Source organism: Ornithorhynchus anatinus, chromosome 4 (assembly GCF_004115215.2).
Source record: "Ornithorhynchus anatinus isolate Pmale09 chromosome 4, mOrnAna1.pri.v4, whole genome shotgun sequence".
NCBI lineage: Eukaryota > Metazoa > Chordata > Mammalia > Monotremata > Ornithorhynchidae > Ornithorhynchus > Ornithorhynchus anatinus.
Genome location: NC_041731.1, coordinates 6,511,407 through 6,531,610, shown reverse-complemented (window position 1 = coordinate 6,531,610; position 20,204 = coordinate 6,511,407). Strand labels below are relative to the sequence as shown.

Below are 20,204 nucleotides of genomic sequence, written 5' to 3'. Positions count from 1 at the left end.
GAAGCGGGAGATGGGAACGGAAACCAGTGGTCAGTCACTACATGCTCTGGGCCAAGCCACCACCCGCTGTCCACCCGCTGCCCGTCTGCCGCACAGGGTGCAGACCCAATCACTTTGCCCCCTCCAACCTCACCTCACTACTCTCCTCCTCCAACCCAGCCATGTCTTTGTTCCTCTAATTCCAACCTACTCACCGTACTTCGATCTCATCTGACTTGCCACCGACCTCTCATCCATGTCCCGCCTCTGGCCTGGAGAGCCCTCCCTCTTCATATCTGAAAGTGGATCACTCTCCCCTGCTTCGAGGCCTCGCTGAAGACACATCTCCTCCAAGAGGCCTTCCCCCACTAGACCTTCATCTCCTCTTGTCCCGCCCTTTCCGCACTGCTCTTTCACTTGGAATTGCATCTGTTATTCACCTCTCCCTTCAGCCCCACGGCTCTTAGGTACAGATCCATAATTTATTTATATTAACGTCTGTCTCCCCCTCTAGACAGTAAGCTCGCTGTGGGCAGGGAACTTGTCTACCCACTCTGCTACAGTAGACTCTCCCAAAGTGCTGAGTACAATGCACACAGTAAGCGTTCAGTAAGTATGACTGATCGATTATAGGCACGTTGCTTGGGGACACGACGTGGCCAATGCTGAGGCCCTGAAGGGACCAAAGGGGCAGGCAAAGGACCTGCCTGGAGACCTGCCTATCGGCAGCCACTGAGCGAAGCCAGCGTTAGGATGGAACCCAGGCGTCCTGACTCCCGGCTCGGCCCTCGTCCAGGCAGTGTCACCGGGAGGGGCAGGGGTGGAGCAGATTTCGCTGGAGTCCTCCTTAAAGTCCCCTCACGGTCCCTTTATTCACCCCCCTCCCAGTCCCACAGCACTTATGTCCTCATCTGTCATTTATTTACTTATATTAATGTCCGTCCTCCCCCTCTGGGCTGTAAGATCATTGTGGGCAGGGAATGTGTGTATGTTATGTTGTTATATTAGACTCTCCCAAGTGCTTAGTACAGTGCTCTGCATTCATTCAATCATATTTATTGAGCGCTGACTGTGGGCAGAGCACTGTCCTAAGCACTTGGAAAGTACAATTCGGCAACAAATAGAGATGATCTACCCAACAATGGGCTCACAGTTTAGAAAAAGAATGGTATTTGTTAAGCTATGTGCCAAGTACTGTTCTAAGCGCTGGGGTAGGTACAAGATTATCAGGCTGTCCCTCATGGGGCTCCCAGTCTTCATCCCCATTTTACAGATGAGGTAACTGAGGCACAGAGAAGTGAAGTGATTTGCCCAAAGTCACACAGCTGGCAAGTGGCAGAGTAGGAATTGGCCCCCATGACCTCCAAGCGCTCAGTAAATCTGACCGGCTGACTGAAGGAGAGGGCCGGGGTCCCGAAGTGGGTGGGTGGGGGGGGGCCAGTCAGGGGTTGGAAAGACTATGGGAAGGTGCAGGAGTGAGCACTATAGCTTGGAACGACTGTGGCGAGTGGAGAGGGTTCGACTGTAATCAGACAGTCTGTGAAATCCACCCGCACCAATGGGGAAATCTCTCCCCAGAGAGATGTGTGGGTGTGTAAGTGAGCAAGATCCGGTCAGCAAAGATACCAACAATGCAAGACACACAGAGCTGCGTTTTTGTAAGCAGATTTAATAGGGCTGCACGCTCACACCCTGGTCGGCGGGCCTTGCCTTGCCGGTAACTTTGCGAACCATATTTTTTTTGCACTTCCAGGTGCGAGGGTGACCTGGCTGGACCCGCCTGATGGACTTCACGGCCTCACTCGGAAACCATTACACCACACCCACTAGCCTCCCTCGACTCCCTCATGCTTCCACAGTGTAGCCTAATGGACGGAGCGTGGGTCTGGGAGCCAGAAGGGCCTGGGTCCTAATCCCAGATCCTCCATTCGTTGGCTGTGTGACCTGGGGCAAGTCGCTTCACTTCTCTGCACCTCAGTTACCTCAACTGTAAAATGGGGATTAGGGTTGTGAGCCCTATGTGTGACAGGGACTGTGTCTAACCTGATTAGCTTGGATCTACCCCAGTGTTTAGTGCAGTGCTTGGCACATGGTAAGCACATAATAATGATAATAACCGTGGTATTTAACAAATACCATAAAAAAACCTAAAACAAAACAAAACAAAACCCTCTCCCTGCCTCACTGTTATCAGCTAATATTGATTAAGCACTTATTGGGTGCCAAGCTCTGTACTGAGTGCTGGGGGAGATATAAAAGAATCAGAGCGGATACAGCAGGAGAGTAGTCTTAGCCCCATTGTAACCGAGGCCCCGAGAGGCAAAGTGACTTGCTCAAGGTCACACCGCAGGCCAGGGGCAGAGCTGGGATTAGAACCGGGGGCTCCTGCCTCTTTCCACCAGACCACACTGCCTTCCCGATTCGATCCTGTTCTCCGGGTGCTTTCGGATGCGTCAGGCCAGGCTCCAACGCCATCCCTGCCGTCACCGTGTGACCTTAGAGAAATGACGCAGCCTTCCCGTTTCCTCCCTGGCACATTAAGGATGAGGAACGGTGTCCAAAAGGATCCAAGGAACAGCTCGGCCTGTGCTCCGTGAGGCTCGAGATATCCACGTGGCAGGAAAAACAGCTCCTGTTCTGTGTTAGATGCCCAGACCTAAAACTACTCAGTCTCTTCCAGAAACAGGAGACTCATTACATCAACCTTTTACTATAGATATCCAGAGGGGCTTGGGAGCCCCTAATTACCGCAGTCTCGGAACCCTCAATTTTAGGCTCCGACTTAGTTGAAGCTCTGCCCTACGGTGATCTTACTAACCGCGTGCAGATGGCAACGCTTCAGAACTACGCAAACGCCCAGCCACTTAAATACTTCTCGTGGTATGTTAATCCTGCAAACTGATAAAGTCAGCTAACGGGAGAGAGCCAATAGTTTGGATGAGAAAGTGTAGAGCTCCAGGGATGGGATAGAACACCGGGCAGATAACGTGTTTACCAACTCTGTTATATTGTACTCTCTCAAGCGCTTAATAATGTTGGTATTTGTTAAGCGCTTACTATGTGCAGAGCACCGTTCTGAGCGCTGGGGTAGATACAGGGGAATCAAGTCGTCCCACGTGAGGCTCACACTTAATCCCCATTTTTTTACAGATGAGGTAACTGAGGCACAGAGAAGTGAAGTGACTTGCCCACAGTCACACGGCTGACAGTGGCAGAGCCGGGAGTCGAACCCATGACCTCTGACTCCGAAGCCCGGGCTCTTTCCACTGAGCCACGTTGCTTAGCACAGTCTTCTGCACACAGCAAGTGGTCAATAAATATAACTGATTGTTTGATTAGAGAAGTGAAGAGCAAATAATATTCATTCAGTAGTATTTTCAATAGTATTTATTGAGCACTTACTTGTGCAGAGCACTGTACTAAGCGCTTGGAATGGACAATTCGGCAACAGATAGAGACGATCCCTGCCCGATGACGGGCTCAATATCCCTCTGACTTGGAACCCTATACACTCAAGGTGTCGGTCGACCCTGCCTCCATCTTTTAACCAGAAAACTTCCTCCAGGTCCTCTCATCTTCCCACCTAGGTTTTCTTTTCTAACCTGGGACTGGTTTCCTGGCTGGGAAACATTCTACCTCAAAAGAGAACGCTTTAAAGGGGACCTGCACTATCTTGGAGGAACAGCATGGCCTAGTGGAAAAAGCCTGGGTCTGGGTGAGAGTCAGAAGGACCTGGGTTCTAATCCTGTATCCAACATGTGTCTGCTGTGACAGACCTTGGACAAGTCCCTTCACATCTCTGTGCCTCAGTTCCCTCATCTGTAAAATGGAGATTAAGACTGGGAATCCCAAGTGGGACAAGAACTGTGCCCAACCTGGTTAGCTTGTATCTACCAAGCACTCAAGAGAGGGTCTGGCGCAAAGCAGGTGCTTAAAAAATGCCATTAAAACAAGCCCCCCCCAAACTTGGGTGTTGATTTGCCATTAGGGGTGGGTAGACCTGGACTCTACATCCTCCCAAAGTCCTGAATCATTGAGCTGGAAAAGGACTTTCAGAACAAAATGTCATTTGGAGCAATAGTAGAAATATTAGGTGCCAAGTTTTGGGAAAATTGGAGGAGAAAAAGGGGCAGTGGTTTCAGAAGGGATGAGGAACAGAGAGAAGGCAGGCTGCTTAGAGTGAACCAGATAAGAAGTCACCAGTTGGAGGCTTTCCAGCCCTGACTGGAAACCCTCAGAGCCAGTCAGACCCCTGAGGTGCCGGTGACCAAAGCCGGCACCCAGATCACACAGTTGTGCCATCACCACCTCATTCTGGGAGAGGGAACCTCTAGGTACAAGCTATTTATTAGGTGCCTACTGAGGGCCAAGATGCGTACAAGCCCTGTACTTATCAATCAGTGATATTTACCGAGTGCTTATTACGTATAGAGCACTGTACTAAGTGCTTGGAAGAGTGAATACAACACACACGTTCCATCGCGACATGAAAGCACTAAGATTTCTACCTCAAGCAGTGTTAAAATAATGGTCATCAATTATGATTATAAGCATAATTGGAGGCAGGGAATGTGTCTACCTATTCTGTAGTATTGTACTCTTCTGAGTGCTTAGCTTAGTACAGTGCTCTGCACATAAGCCCTCAATAAATACCGTTGATCGATGCCATTTAAATTAGGAGCCAAAGAGTAGTCTGAGCGTGGCTTGGGAGAAAATCCAGTGAATGTTTGAAAACAAACACCCCTCCAAACTCCTCGCTTATCCCTGAAGTGAATAGTGGAGGGAAACCAGATGAAGAGACTGTCATCTAATGACCGTGGGTGTCACAAAGTTAAGCAAGAGACTGACGTGCTCGGTGGGAGAGCAAGAAGCCGGTTGGAAAAAACTGGTGTTTAGAATTTGGGGGCTGGACCCAGGGAGGGTTAGAAATGTGCAAGTTCCGTGATGTGTACTGCACAGTGGAAAATATTACACCCCCTAGGAACCTTCCGCCATTCACCTGGTAGAATTCCAAACTATCTCTAGGGAGTGGCCTCCTTTCACAGACACCAAATCCCCTCAGGATCTCTCAGCTCCTCCAGCCCCTTTCAATCGGTGAATTGTATTTACGGAGCACTACGCTCTATGCAGACCACTCTACTAAGCACTTGGGCGAGTACAATACAGAGTTGGTAAGCACAGTCCCTGCCCACAACAAGCTTACAGTCTTGAGGGGAAGACTGACATTAATATAAAGAATTTATGGATATGCTTATAAGGGCTGTGGGGCCCAGGCTGGTGTGAATATCGAGAGTTCGAGATCCAAGTGCAGTGTCCAGAGGGCACAGAACCAAGGAAGCCAGGGTAGAGCCTCTTCCTCCTCTTTCTCCTCCTCCTCTTTCTGGGTCAGGGGCATTCTCTTGGGAACTGCTCTAACCCTGAGGCGGACTCACTCCTTTTCTTTTTCTTTATGGTATTTGATAAGTGCTTACTATGTGTCAAACACTGTCCTAAGCGCCAGAAATCCGCTCAGAGCCTCCTGCCCAGTCTGCCTCAGTAACCAAATCCAAAATCCTGGGAGGCAGACGGCTGGAGGGGCCTGCCCGTCTCATTCTTGGTGTGTCCTCTGGAGAAGCCATCTTGGCTTGACTATAAAACGGCTACCAAGCCACTGGGTCCGGAGCCTGGCTGCCCACCGCTCTGCTCAGAGGATGTGAGGAAAGGCTCAAGGCCTCGAAACTGGAAACGCCTTTGGATGTCGTTCTAATGGCTCTGACCGTGAGCCCTGAGGGGAGGCCACGTGACCACTCACCCGCTCCGCAGGTAGCTGTCAGGCACATGGTACATGAAGCTGTTTCCTCGTCCAGTGGCGGCCCAGTGGCGGGCCATGGCGATGGTCGGGCAGGTGATAAAGTAGTCACTAGCGGGAGAGATGGGGACACCAGTCAAGAACTGTCACCGTGGGAACCAGCAGAGGACAAGGCATTAAACCAATCAATCAATCAGTGGTATTTATTGAGTACTTGCTCTGTGCAGAGCACTGTACTAAGCTCTTGGGAGAGTACAATACAGCCGAATCAGCAGATATGTTCCCTGCCCATAATGAGCTTACAGTCTAAAGGGGGAGACAGACATTAATATAAATAAATACCTACTATTACTAGTATTACTGGTCAACTGGCATTCCTTCAAATGGGCTGCCCTGGGGTGGGAGGGGAGCCTTTTTTTGGAGACCCCGGGGTTCCATAGCCACCAAACCCACCCTGGTTGTGTCTCCCTGCACGAGGCTTCAGCTTAGCCCAGAGAGCACTTCCAGGTTCCCCTCACTAACCATCAATACGGTTCAATCCGTTAAGCTATGACTGGTTCAGAGGTAGCCTTTCTGGGCTATGGGAGTTCCAAAGCCTCAGATGGTCCAACTCTGGAGGTCTTGACTCCTTTGTGCCTCTCAACTGGCCCCCTCTTCCTACCATCCAAGTCTCCAACCACCTGAGAGAGGGGAAGATCTTCAGATCTTTGTTCACATTTTACAGTTGAGGGTGTGAGTGCATACTGAATGCTCAGGACAGCACTCGGCACCAAGTGGGCAGTACAGTGCCCAGCACCACGTACTCAGTACAGTGCTCTGCACCGGGTGCACACATTATACAGGTATCCTCCAAGCTCAAAGATGCCACTGGTGATAAAACTCAGCTTCGGATGCACATAGAGAAGCAGCGCGGCCATGTGAAAAGAGCATGGGCCTGAGAGTCAAAGGATGTGGGTTCTGATCCCGGCTCGGCCACATGTCTGCCGTGTGACCTTGGCTAAGTGACTTCACTTCTCCGTGCTTCAGTTACTTCACCTGTAAAACGGGAATCAAGACTGTGAGCCCCATGGGGGACAGGGACTGTGTCCAACCTGATTACTTTTTATCTACCCCAGGGCTTAGAACAGTGCAAATACTAAGCGCTTAACAAATACTGAAATTATTATTATCGTTATTACATGAGACTGAAAAGGCCAATGTGGGACTCAGCACATAAAGAAACTGTCTTCTGCTGTGCAATTGTGTCTGCTTTTTGCAGCCCCTGGTGCTATTTTCATTTTTATCCCCTTGTTTCACAATCCTTAGAATGCTTCTGCTCAAAAAGATCTCCTTTTTCGATTAAGGGGTGTCAAGGTGGAGAGTCCATGGGAACTGACTGTCAGGTTGTAGTGTAGTCTGCGGTTTTGTTGACTGTGTCCTCGAAACGTTTCCCCTTCCCTGCTTACTTCAGGTTCCCAATTTTTAGCTCACCATGTAGCAGTTCTCTGGGTATGCTGCGGTCTCACGGATCCCACCCAGCGCAGCTCTATGGTGTTGAGGCGGTTGCGTCAACACAAGGAATCTGACTCCGTTTCAGGGTGGTGGGTTTTTTTATGGTATTTGTTAAGCACTTCCTATGTGCCGAGCACTCTTCTAAAAACTGAGGTAAGTACGAGGTTATGATGATGATGGTATCTGTTAAGCGCTTACTATGAACCAAGCACTGTTCTAAGTGCTGGGGTAGATACAAGGTAATCAGGTTGACCCACGTGGGGCTCACAGTCTTAATCCCCATTTTACAGATGAGGGAACTGAGTCAAAGAAGTTAAGTGACTTGTCCAAAGTCACACAGCTGATAGCGGAGCCAGGATTAGAACCCATGACCTCTGACTCTCAAGCCCGTGCTCTTTCCACTAAGCCACGCTCAGACACAGTCCCAGTCCCGCATGGGGCTCACGATCTTAATTCCCATTTTACAGAAGAGGGAACTGAAGCCCAGGGAAATTGTGACTTGCCCAGTATCACAGAAAAGACATGTGGCAGGGACAGGATTAGAACCCACACCCTCTGACTTCCAGGCCCACGCTCTTTCCGCTAGGCCACGCTGCTTCTCTAATTACCGCGTGCTTACTCTGTGCCAAACACTGTACGAGTTCTTGGGAGAGTACAGTAGAGATAGAGGTCGAGAGTATCTTGGAAGGGATGGCAGGAACCGTGAAACCAATGCAACTTTGAGGACAAGCACCCGCCAGTACGACAGATTCGCTGAAGATTTACCATTTTGGAATCCGACTAAGAAGGCTGATCCGGAAGACTGCCGTGGGAGTTGTGGTTTAGTGAACCTCTTATGGCACGTGCCCGCCACGGGGAGCATTTCAAGGGTCTCCACTCGTGGGCTGGCGACTCCCAACCCCCGGATCGGCTTGGTCAGATCTGATTTCCGGCACGCCCGCCGTCCAGCCAGAGGCCATCCATCGGGGTGAGGGTCATCTTCGGCCTCTCTGGCCCCTCACCCCTCACCCTCCTCGCCCTGGCATTCGCTAACTACCAAGAGCCGACTTAGCCCTTCTCGGAACAGGAAGTGAAGGGGTCAAAAACTGAACCAATCGAAACCACATGTTTTCCCATTCTGAACAGGACGCCTGCCTGCTTAACCTTTCGGTTGCTTGGGGAGGGGGAGAGATGGGGAAGGTGGCTTAATAAAGAAAGCAAAATCAGGAGTGCAGGGTTTCCCAGCCAAGGCCTCCAAGAAGACTTCCCTTACTGAATTCTCATTTCCTTTTCTCATACTCCCTTCTGCGTCACCCTGATTTGCTCCCTTTCACCCTCATTCTCAGCCCCACAGCACTCATATACATATTTGGCATTTAATTCATTTATATTCATGTCTGACTCCCCCTCTAAACTGTAAGTTCATGTGGGTGGGGAATGTGTCTGTTTCATCACTCATATTTATTGAGTGCTTACTGTGTTCGGGGCACTGTACTAAGCGCTTGGGAGAGTACAATATAACAGACACATTCCCTGAATTCTCTCCCAAGTGCTTAGTACAGCGTTCTGCACACAGTAAGTACTCAATAAACGCAATCGATTGATTGCCAGCGAAGGAGGCTTTGTGAAGAGACACCCTGGACCCAGGCTAATAGCTGTGGTCGTATCAGGGACGACCGAGTAGCTTGAGATGCGAATCACTCTGTGTCGTCACTGTTCAGAAAGGTGGGATACAAAAAAGCAAATGGTAATTAAAGGAGTCTGTTTTGGCCAATATCTCTTCCCCTAGTCATTCATTCACCCATTCAAAGAAGAATCTCAGAGGGGAGAAGATCATTTGGTGAAAGTGAGGCTCAAAGAAGTTCACTGGGTCTCAGGAACCAGCAGGCAGGAGATTGTGGCAGAGAACGGAAAGGAAGGTCGGGGGAAGGGAAATGGGAGAGAAAGAGAAGGAGGGGAGAAGGAGGATGAGAAAATGTGAAGGTGATCAGGAGAAGGAGGACGAGGAAGAAGAGGGTAAGAGATGTGAAGGTGATGAGGAAAAAGAGGAGGAGGAGGAAGAGGAGATGAGATCAGAAAAGGAGGAGGAGGAGGAGGAGGGGGGAAAGAGGGGGGGAAGAGGTGAAGGTGATGAAGAGAAAGGAAGAGGAGATGAGAAGAGGACATGAGAAGAGGAGGAGGAAGTGGGCGAGAAGATGTGAAAGTGATGAGAAAGGAGGAGGAGGAAGAGAGGATGATGAAGAGATGAGAAAAGGAGGAGAAGGGTGAGAAGATGTGAAGGTGATGAGAAAAAGGAGGAGGAGGAAGAGATGAGGAGATATGAAAAGGAGGAGGAAGAGGAGGTGGAGGAGGAGGAAGAGGGCAAAAAGATGCAAAGGGGAGGATGAGCAGCCACGAAGCAGGCGAGAAGCCACTGGCCAATGACTCTTCCCTGAGGGAAATGTTCCAGGAGAAAGTGACCAGAGGACCCAGAGGATAGGGTTCTATCCCGATCACTCTGCGGGGGAATTTTTCCAAACTGTCTGTATGATTCTACTTGAGTAGCCAAAGGAGGAAGAGGCTTTTGGTGTTTTAGAGTATCTTCGGCTTTGAGAAGTGCTAACCGGCCAACGACAATGGGATTAAATCAGCAGACCAGCAGAAACTCCTGACCACTGGACTCCAAGTTGTGTCCCAACTCTTTTTCTCTCTCTCCTTGCTATTCACTACTCTGCCCGCTTCATCAGTTCCTCACCAGGCCACGCTTTTCGCTTACGTCAGGTTCTCCTGCTCACTATTCCTCTTTCACCGCTCCAGCTTCTGAACTGACCTCACAACCCTAGCCCATCTGGAACTCCCTCTCCTTCTAAATCTGCCAGACCACAGCTCTCCCCATCTTTGAATCCCTCCTGAAAGTCCTCCTCCTCCAGGAAGTGCTCCCTGACTAGTTACCGAGCCACCTTTCAATCAATTTTATTTATTAAGTGCTTGCTGTGTGCAGAGCACTGTACTAAGCGCTTGGACGAGTACAGCGTAATACACAATAGAGTTGGAAGACACGTTCCCAGCCTACAATGCTTTCTCGTCTTTTTTTTCTCCTATCAGTAAATACTTTTGTGTCTGTGTCCCCACATTAAACTGTAAGTTTCCTGAGGGCAAGAATCACATCTTCTAACTAATAATTATGGCACTTATTAAGTGCTTACTTAGTGCTGGGGTAGATAAAAGATAATTGGTCAGACATACTCCCTGTCTCACATAGGCTTGACAGACTACGAGGGAGGGAGGACAGATATTTAACCTCCATTTTAGAGGTGAAGGGACTGAGGGACAGAGAAGTTACATGGCTTGCCCAAGGTCACGCAGCAGGCAAGTGGCAGAAGGAGATCAGACTCCAGATCCTCTGACTCTCAGGCCCTTGCCTTTTCTATTTAGGTCATGTAGCAATCAATACAATTATCTACATTGCTCTGCACGTAGTAGGTGTTAATCTTGCCTGAAGGACCGACTACATCACTTGACTTCACGCTGGCAAACGATCATCACACCAAAACTGCGGAATGCTAACAGGAATGCCCCTCCCGCTTCGGCTTACCGCGTGGCATTTTCCAGGGCCCTAGAGAAGGACGAGTAATCGTCAGAGGAATGTTCCAGGGAGTAGTACCAGGAGGCTGCGACTTGAATGGCCGGGTCAGCGTCGGCACCGCCCAGGGAGTTCTGAAGAGCCTGGTAGAACACTGTTTTGCTACTGTTTCTGCCTTGCCGTTCTTCAAATCTCTGAAAACGAAGCACGGGACCAGTTGGCACACTCCCCGTGCAACACCTAGTGGCTCCAGTTTGGCTTCCCCAGTCGGGGCGCTTCCCTCCTGGGATCACTCCCCCCAAACTTCCTGTCCAAGCCAGCATGCCAGCATAGCCTTTATCTCAGCCTTTATCTCGGTTCTCTTGGCTATCCAACCTTGAGGGAGACTCTCTCCGAGGGGGTGCCTGAGGGCACAAGAAGATGGTCACCCTTAGCACTTCTGTACGTAGCTCTCCTTGAGGGCTTCCATGCTGGGCACTCAGTAGATGCTCAACTGCCTCATTAGACTCTAAGCTCCTTTTTTATTTTAGATGGTATCTGTTAAGTGTTCACTAGGTGCCAGGGACTGTACTAAGTGCTGATAATCAAGATGGAGGCAAGTCCTTGTTCCTCATGGGGCTCACAGTCTTAATCTCTGTTTTACAGATGGGGAAACTGAGGCACAGAGAAGTTAAGTGACTTGTCCAAGGTCCCACATCAGATTATTGGCAGACCAGGATTAGGACGTAGGGCTTTCTGGCTCCCAGACCCGTGTTCTAGCCAGTAGACCTTGCTGCTCCCCTTGGGAGCAGAGATCACATCTTGGATTTCTGTTGCATTTCCCAAAGGTTTAGTCTGGGACTTTGCATTCGGTACCAAGTATGGAACTTCCTGTGCCATTGGTCCTGGGGTAAGTTAGCCCGCCTAAGGCAGAATACAATGTCTATTTTTCTCTAAAATGTGATAACTTGATGGGGACAGAAGGTCTGAAAGGGGCCTCCAGAGACCTCTGCCTTCCTTCCCCTCAGTGAACGGAAGAGAAGACCCCTTGGCCTCTTTGCTTAGGTAAGAGGTTTGCTTTCAGAGCTAGTCAAGAAGGTGTATCTCATTCTGCCTTTCCCTCACACGGTTTTAATATCGCCGTCCAGAAGCTCACCTCCCCTCAGCCAATCGGAGCCCATCGGGCTGCTACTATGGCATCGCTCCAGGCTGCCCTTTCCACTTCCAGGGGAGGGACAAGTAACTGGTCATTTCCTAGCCCCGAAGTGGTCTTCCCTGGCTGGTGCTGGGCGGTAACTGTAGGCACCAAGCGAAACCAGATGCACTTGGCCAACCCAGAAGTACGTGACACGCTGCCGAAGTCACGTCACTTGACACGGTCATGCCGCACAGACGGCCGGAAAGGTTCTAGGTGGAAATCCGTGAAGGTTTCCTGAGCCCCCAAAACTCGCTTCAGAGCCGCCGTGTCCTCGTCCCCTATGAACCGTTCTCAGCCCAAATCTCCTACCGCCTTGTGGTCGTTCCCCTGACTGAACAGCCTGTCTGACCTCACCAAACCTTGCTGTCCTCCTCCTGCAGAACGCCCCTAAAGTCCGCCTCCAACACAAAGCTTTGGGGGTCATTCTAAAAAGGAGGGAGAGCAGGTGTCGAAGCCCCATTTTGCAGATGAAGGAACTGAGGCACAGAGAAATGGAGGGACTTGCCAAAGTACATATAGCAGTACTGGGATTAGAGCCCAGGCCCTCTGACTCCCAGGCCCGTGCTCTTTCCACTAGGCCACAATGCTTCTCACATCTACACCTTCCCATGCAGCACCTAGCCCAAGTTCCCCACCCAGCAAGTCTGCCACGGGACTGCAGACTGCTTGTGTAGACCCCCTCCCGGGGTCTGATGCAGCAGGGTGATGATGTCTGCCCGTGGAGACCCCGGGTGAAGGCCAGACCGACCCAGTTCCAGCGAGGGAGACGTGGCCCTCTCCTGGGAGTGAGCCCGGATAGAATTCACGATCGTTTTCAAAGGGTAATGTTCGGCGCGGCTTTTAGCGAGACCAAAGCTGGGCGCGATAAACCACATCTAATGGGGGCCGGAGGAGTGGGGCGCCCTGGGGAATCCTTGGAGAGACGGGATAAACCCCAAACAGAGCTCGTTTTCTAAAGATCTTTGAATGCCCTCGATGTGGGCCGGGAGTGGGGAGATAGGCACAGGGGAATCAATTACATCCTTTTGTCAATTCTGTGTTTGTTCTTATTTTCAGAAATGGGACAGCCCAGCCCCAAACCTGTGAGTCAAACAGAAACAGGTCCCCAGAGAGACCAGCCACAGCCTCACCTGACTCATAATGGATCCCAGGCGTCCTTTCCGAGTAGCCCGGCCTCTGCTACCTCAGCAACCTGAAACTTTTTTCTTCTAATTCATCTTCCCTTTTACACCAACTCCACACTGGTGAACTCACAACCACCCGTGGCATTTGCGTTCCTCTTACCTTACACGCTCTATTACTGAAGCACTGACCCATATACATATCCACTTTTCCCTCTTGCCCTATTGGAACACTATTTCCCTGCTAGACTGTGAGCTCCTTTGGACTGTAAGCTCACCGTGGGCTTATATTGTACTCCCCCAAGCTCTTAATACAGTGCTTTGCACAGAGTAAGCGCTCAATAAATATGATTGAATGAATGAATGCGAGCAGGCATCGTGTCTACTAACTCTACTGTACTCTCCCAAGCACTTAGTACAGTGCTCTGCACACAGTAGACTTTAAGCTCCTTGATGGCAGGGATCACCTCTACTAATTCTGCTGTATTCTTCCCACCACTTAGAACAGTGTCCTGCACACAGTCGGAACTTAATAAATACTACCGGTGGTTTGACTGCTTTCTCCAGCAGGTCACTGCCCCTCGTTCACACTGGGAGAATTTGGAGGGTTAGGAGGACACTGGAGGGATTGGATCAATCCCCGGATTGGATTTCTCTTCCGGATGGATGGAGGGAGGGAGAAGGGAGGGGGGGGGTAGGTCCAGGGGGCTGATCAGAGTTCAGCCTGCTGCTAAACTGCAAGCTCCTTGAGGACAGGGGAATGCGCAGTCTGGCGGCTGTTGAATTGCTTCCAACTCTTAGTACAGCACTTAGCGCTCAATGGACTCCGGTGACTGCTGCGATGTGGGGTCCCTGCAATCACAGGTTGTGTGCAGCTTGGTCCCAGGGGCTGGGGGGGCCGGGAACAAGAGGGCACAGCAGAGGGGAGTTAGGAGGGACACGGGCTTTGGAATCAGCACGAGGGAGGATCGGCCCAGGTCATGTTTGGGCCTGTGGGCAGGAGGATACTGGTCATTCCCTGGGGAGACGGGAGGGTCACAGAACACGGTGTCCATCAGTCAATTGTATTTATTGAGCACTTACTGTGTACAGGGCAGTGCGCTAAGGATTTGGAAGGGTACAATATAAAATAGTAATCATGGCATTTGTTTAGCGCTTACTATGTGTCAAGCACTGTTCTAAGTGCTGGGGTAGACACAATGCAATCAGGTCGTCTCACACTTAATCCCCATTTTACAGATAAGGTTACTGAGGCACAGAGAAGTTAAGTGACTTGCCCGAAGTCACACAGCTGACAAATGGTGGAGTCGGGATTAGAATCCACAAACTCTGACTCCCAAGCTCATGCTCTTTTCACTAAGCTATAATAATAAAAAGACCCACTCTCTGCCCACAAGGAGCTTACAGTCTTGCCACACATAAAGGCTCCGGACCCTCCCGGGAGCAGGTGGGGAAGACCGTGTTGAGGGCCTGGGGGGCAGCCCACTCCCACCTCAGGCAAATGGGGAGAACCCCCCCTCCCCCCCCCCCCGGCAAACTCAACACCCTTCTGGGGGCTCCACCCCTCCCACTCCCGGGCTCCGGCCGCAGCGTTCTGCCGCAGGTTGCTCCCTCCGCCCACCCCTCCACCAGCGTCCCCACCTACCTTGATGGCCCGGGCCCTGCTGATGAGACCGTCCTGCTGGGAGCTCCCAATGAGGAGGTCCACCTCGGTCAGGGGGGCGCGCCGCAGAGCATGGGCTGGGGGCTCTGGGAGGTGGACGCCATCCACGACCGGCCCCCAGTACTGGAATGGGCCGCTGATCGCCAGGAGCTGAGGTTTAGGAGAGCGCGGTCAACCGAGAAACATGATTTGCAGAGAGAAGGCGGGCTCATAGGTCATCAGGAGATCTTCAGGTCTCCATTTTCTGTCCTCCTGAGGCCCCCTTTTCTTTTCTGATAGATTAGAGATCCCAGAAGCAAGATGCAAGCAGGACCCCCTATGATGACTGTGCCCCCCTCAAAATGGAGTCACCCCTTTTAGACTGGGAGCCCGCTGTTGGGCAGGGATTCTCTCTGTTGCCGAACTGTACATTCCAAGCGCTTAGTACAGTGCTCTGCACACCGTAAGCGCTCAATAAATACGATGGAATGAATACCCCCAAAATCTTCCCAACACCCAGAGTTTACATCTTAGCACCTTGCCCAAGTTGCCCCGGAAACATCACGGCCCATTTACCCCTTCTATTGTGCTCCTTTACTGCCCTATCCCGGGGCCGTGCCCCTCTCCCCTTCCCCAACCCCCACCTTGGTCTGTGCATCATTGAGGATGTTGGCTGGCTTCTGGCGGAAGCAGGACACCATCGCCTCGTCGTCCGAGTCCGGACAGCCGACTTCACGGGCCAGTGCCGCGGCCTGCTCCCGAGCCCTCTTCTCACTGAGCACGGCGGCCGGCGAGAAGGCAGAGCCCCCCTAGGAGGGAGAAGAAAGGAGCAGCCAGTTACCCAGTGCGCCCGAGAGGAGAAGGGAGGAGGGGAACCCTGTGGACCGAACAACTGCAATGGGAAGGGAGGAATCGCCAGCTGGTCCTTCGATGAGGAAAGCCTGTGGCCTCGATATTCTCGTCTAGTTAGGTATTTGTTTGAACCCTCAATTGTTTAGCCCACTATTTTGCCCTGGTCCACTGCACTATTTCCTGTTGAGCATCATTCTTCCTCCTGCCTTCACTCTTTTTACATCACTCCCCCATTAAAGATGCTCTCCAAGACCACCAATGCAGTGGGTAACATTCTGGGGACTCCCTCTCTGAGAGCAGCGGTACAGTGAGGGTCCTGGTGAACCACACCCCTTTCCCCATCCCCAAAAGCAGCAATGCAGTCAGTCGCATTCTGGTGGTTTTCCGGCACGGATGGTCGGGTCTGACATTTTCTTTGGGCATCTTCCGTAGCCTATTATGGCTGAACGTGCCTTCGTCTCAAGTTCCGTGCTGGCCGTATCTCTCCTCCGCTTTTAGCCTGGCTAATCTTGTTCCGCCACCGTTGGAGGGTCTAAATTCTCTCTGGGGAAGTGGCTTAACTCCACCTCTTGCCACTCTGCCCTTCAGGGTGCCGTCGGGTTTGGGGTTTCGGCTGCTTCCCTGCTAGTTACGTCTCCCTTCTCTGCTCCCACTCTGGGAAGGTTGGGTCCTGAGCCTGCCCTTCTCCTGCGGAATGGCAGCATTTTGGAAACATTTTATTTCTTGATGCTTTAAAGTATAGAAGTTCATTTTGCTACTTTCCTCCCTCTTTCTTGAACCGATTGAAAGTATTTGCTGAGGACTTACTGTAAACAGAGCACTGAACTGGATGCCTAATCTGTGCAGAACGCTATACTGGATGGCTATCGTGTGCAGAGCAATGGTGTATTAAGTTATTGGGAAAGTACAATAGGAGTAAAAGACAATCCCTGTCTTCAAGGAGTTTACGATCTTATTTTGGGATCACTCCAGTCAAGGTTTCCATGCACCTTAAATCCTCAACTAATTTTTTCAAGTTAGAATCAAATGAAGATTCATTCATTCATTCATTCATTCAATACTATTTTTTGAGCCCTTACTATGTGCAGAGCACTGTACTAAGCTCTTGGAATGTACAGTTCGATATACACCTGCCCAAGTTGGTTCCAAAGATGGAAAGAAAACAGGGCTGGGAGCCAGGAGACCAGGGTTCTAAGCCCAGCTCTGTCCCTCTCTCCTGCTCAGAGACATCAGTTAAGTCACTTAACCTCTCTGGACCTCAATAATGATAATAATTAGAATATTTGTTAAGTGCTCATTATCTGCAATGCACTATGCTAAATATGGGGGATACATACAAGATAATCAGATCTGACACAGTCTGACCACATCTCTAAAATGGGTATAAGATCCTTACTCACCTTCCTTCTTAGATTGTGAGCCCACTGTAGGACAAGGATTGGGTCTGATCTGATCTTGTCTGTACCTCAGTACTTACCAGTGCTTGGAACATAGTAAGGGCTTAATAAACAATACAATAATAAAAACGATTTTGGCACTAGGAGTGATAAGGGGAAGCGTTTTTTAACCATCAATCATTGCTGGAATTCGGGCCTCCTTTGGTCTAGTACCTTTGGAAGAGTCTGGGAGGTCAGAAGATCCCTCTCTAGTACTTCCTCTATCAGAGAGGAGAAGAACAACAACAACAAAAAGGAATTGTCCAAGAATATTACCCCCCAAAAAAAGCCCCTACAACACCTAAAAACACAAGAACCAAATTTAAGTTTCTCTATACTCCACCTGGGAGGGAGACTCTGGTCTGGTTATAATTTGATTGGATTAGCTTGGATCACCTGCATCGGCCAATCACAACGTCCCAAGCAACGACCCAGAAACTTTTGCACCCCGCAGGATGTCAGCCACTTCTCTGTGGCAGAGTTTTCAGACAAGTTCCGCATCTGTATATGTTCAGGTTATCTCCGTGGCGAAGGCCACTTCTCCCTTTCACCTGTCTACACGGCCCCCCCCATCAGAGATCCGTCACGATCAAGAATCTGCTTCAAACGCCGCCTCCCGAGAGATCGGGACTTGCCATTTTCCCTCCGGACGGAGCCTCTTAAACCTGCTGCTCTGAGTCACTAGCCACGTATACAACTGAGTCACACAAGCTCTCGCTGCTCGCTGGAGTCGCATCGTGTCACCACTTCCCACGCGGGCTCCTTCGCCCTCTGGGGAGCCAATCGGCAAACGAGTGAAAGGAGATTAAAAAAACAGAAAAGAGATCTTGTCTGTTTAGAATAAGTATTTTCCTTCGAGAAGAACTGATTTACCGAAAATTGCCTATTTGTCTCCGGGAGCAGCAGGAAGGCGGATGCAGCTCTGCGCATCCTTTGGTGTGCACCTACCAGCACTTTGATTCAGTGCTGGTGCAAGCAGAAATGACGTCAATTGAACTGTCGATACTGCCGGAGGAAAGCAGATCTGGAAACTGACGCTTTCATTAACGCTTTACATTACATTTTCAACTTCCTTGAAAACAATTTTTTTCCCCCAAATTAATAATCCCTTCATTGGGTTTTAATAACCCAGCCACCCTTCTTGGTAAAAGCTTTCCCGGTAACTGACTAGTCAACCCATCACAGCCGCCCTTGAAACTGAGGCACTTTTACCCAGTGACAACGTTTCTGCATCCATACGTTTCCATATTCAATAATTACTTCATCCTGACATATTTATGTTATCACCTGTAATTATTTTGTAATTTGTACTATTTGTAATTTTTTTTTGGCTGTCTCTCCCATTAGGGTGTAAATTTCCTGAGGACTCTGTAAGCAGTAGTATTTATTGAACGCTCAATGGGAGTAATGTACCACACTAGGCACTTGCAAAGTACAAAACAAAGACGTGACAAGCTCCCAGTCCCATAAATGGAGGGTGGAACTTCATGCTCGCCATGAGAAGTGACTGATCACATTCATTCCTTGTTCTATCGTTCAGTGGATGAGCATTCTGGGGGTATAGGGATTTACCCTCCCCTCCCTGCTTTCCCTCCAGTGTTGGAGCGGGGAGGAGTTGCGGACCTCAGGAGAGGGGCTCCTTTCTAATGTCTCTTGCTTCATTTGCATGTAGGCGGCTTAAACCTGGCCGTGCTTTCCCTCGACCCCGTCCGGGCATGGGGAAATCCAAGCTGACCAGATGGACTGGCTCAGGCTGCCGCCATCTTAGATTTCCTGGTACATGGGCAGGGCAACTGGGAGCAATCTCCTTCACTTGCCCAACCCCAGATGTAATCCTCCCATGACAGAAAATTCTTCCCTCCTGCTAGCCTAGAAAGGATCTGAGATGAATAACGGGAGAGAACACCTTTCGGCTCCCCACTCGATAGATCTGATCTGATGCATGCTTTCACTGGGAGACCCGGAGAGAAAATTTCTGACCTTCCTCCCTGCGCCCGCAACCTCTCCTTGCTACTCTCCTACTACAACCCAGCCTGCACATTTTGCTCCACTAATGCTAACCTAATGCTCCACTAACGCTAAGATAATTTTACTTCGATCTTACCTGTCTCATCGCTGACCTATTGCCCACGTCCTGCTTCTGGAATGGAACACGCTCCCTCTTCATATCCATCAGACAACTACTCTTCCCCCCAACTTCAAAGCCTTATTAAAGGCACATCTCCTCCAAGCGACCTTCCCTGACTAATCCTTCTTTTCATTTTCTTCCACTCCCTTCTGTGTCACCCGGACTTCCTAGACTGTGCGCCCGTTGTTGGGCAGGGATTGTCTCTATCTGTTGCTGAATTGTACTTTCCAAGCGCTTACTACAGTGCTCTGCACACAGTAAGCGCTCAATAAATACTATTGAATGAATGAATTCATCTCCCCCCTCGGCACTTACGTCCATATCCGTAATATTTACATTACTGTCTCCCCTTCTAGACTGTAAGCTCACTGTGGCCAGGGAATGTGTCTGCTATATTGTTATACTGTACTCAACCAAGCATTTAGTATAGTGCTCTGCACACAATAAGTGTTCAGTAAATACAATCGATTGATTGAGTCTGACAAACTGGGGAACGTTTTTCCCACACCACCAGCGAGTTCTGTGCATAACAAAACCCACGCTGGTGCAAGCTGCTTTGGTGTCAGAAGAAACAGTCCTGCATGCAGCTGTGGGCAGGGTGTGAATGCTTGAGAGCAATTCTTCCACAGCACAAGGCCTTTCGGGCTGAACTGTCTACCCCAAATATACGGATGAGTTGATACAAACCCAAGTTGCACACAGCAGCCAACCAAGGAGAGGATAATGCAGAGAGAGGTGAGTGAATCATTCACTTCTAATTTGAACTCTCAGCAGCAAGTTGATGGCTCTGCACCGTCGGCTATAAACTGAGGAATAAGGCAGTGACTGAATCCCAGGGGGTTGTGACTGAGCTGGGCGATTTTAAGGGAGGAAGAGCCCAAATGTAATAACTTTAGCGTGCAATCCAGTGAATAATAATAATGACATTTAAGTGCTCACCATGTACCAGGCACTGTGGTGCTGGGATATATAGACCAGATAATCGGGTTGGATATAGTCACAAATAAGGCTCCCGATCTTAATCCCCATTTTACAGATGCGGGAACTGA

General features: G+C 50.1%; 1 protein-coding gene across 1 annotated transcript in view; it reads right to left on the bottom strand.

Moving 5' to 3' along the window:
* TG (thyroglobulin) overlaps positions 1–20,204 on the bottom strand; it is a 141,215-nt gene that overhangs the window by 2,038 nt on the left and 118,973 nt on the right. The window contains exons 42-45 of the mRNA XM_039911929.1: positions 15,384–15,548; positions 14,743–14,910; positions 10,812–10,993; positions 5,771–5,878 (exon numbers count right to left, since the gene is read on the bottom strand). Coding sequence (XP_039767863.1) covers positions 5,771–5,878; positions 10,812–10,993; positions 14,743–14,910; positions 15,384–15,548 — 623 coding nt within the window. The remainder of the gene's footprint in view (positions 1–5,770; positions 5,879–10,811; positions 10,994–14,742; positions 14,911–15,383; positions 15,549–20,204) is intronic.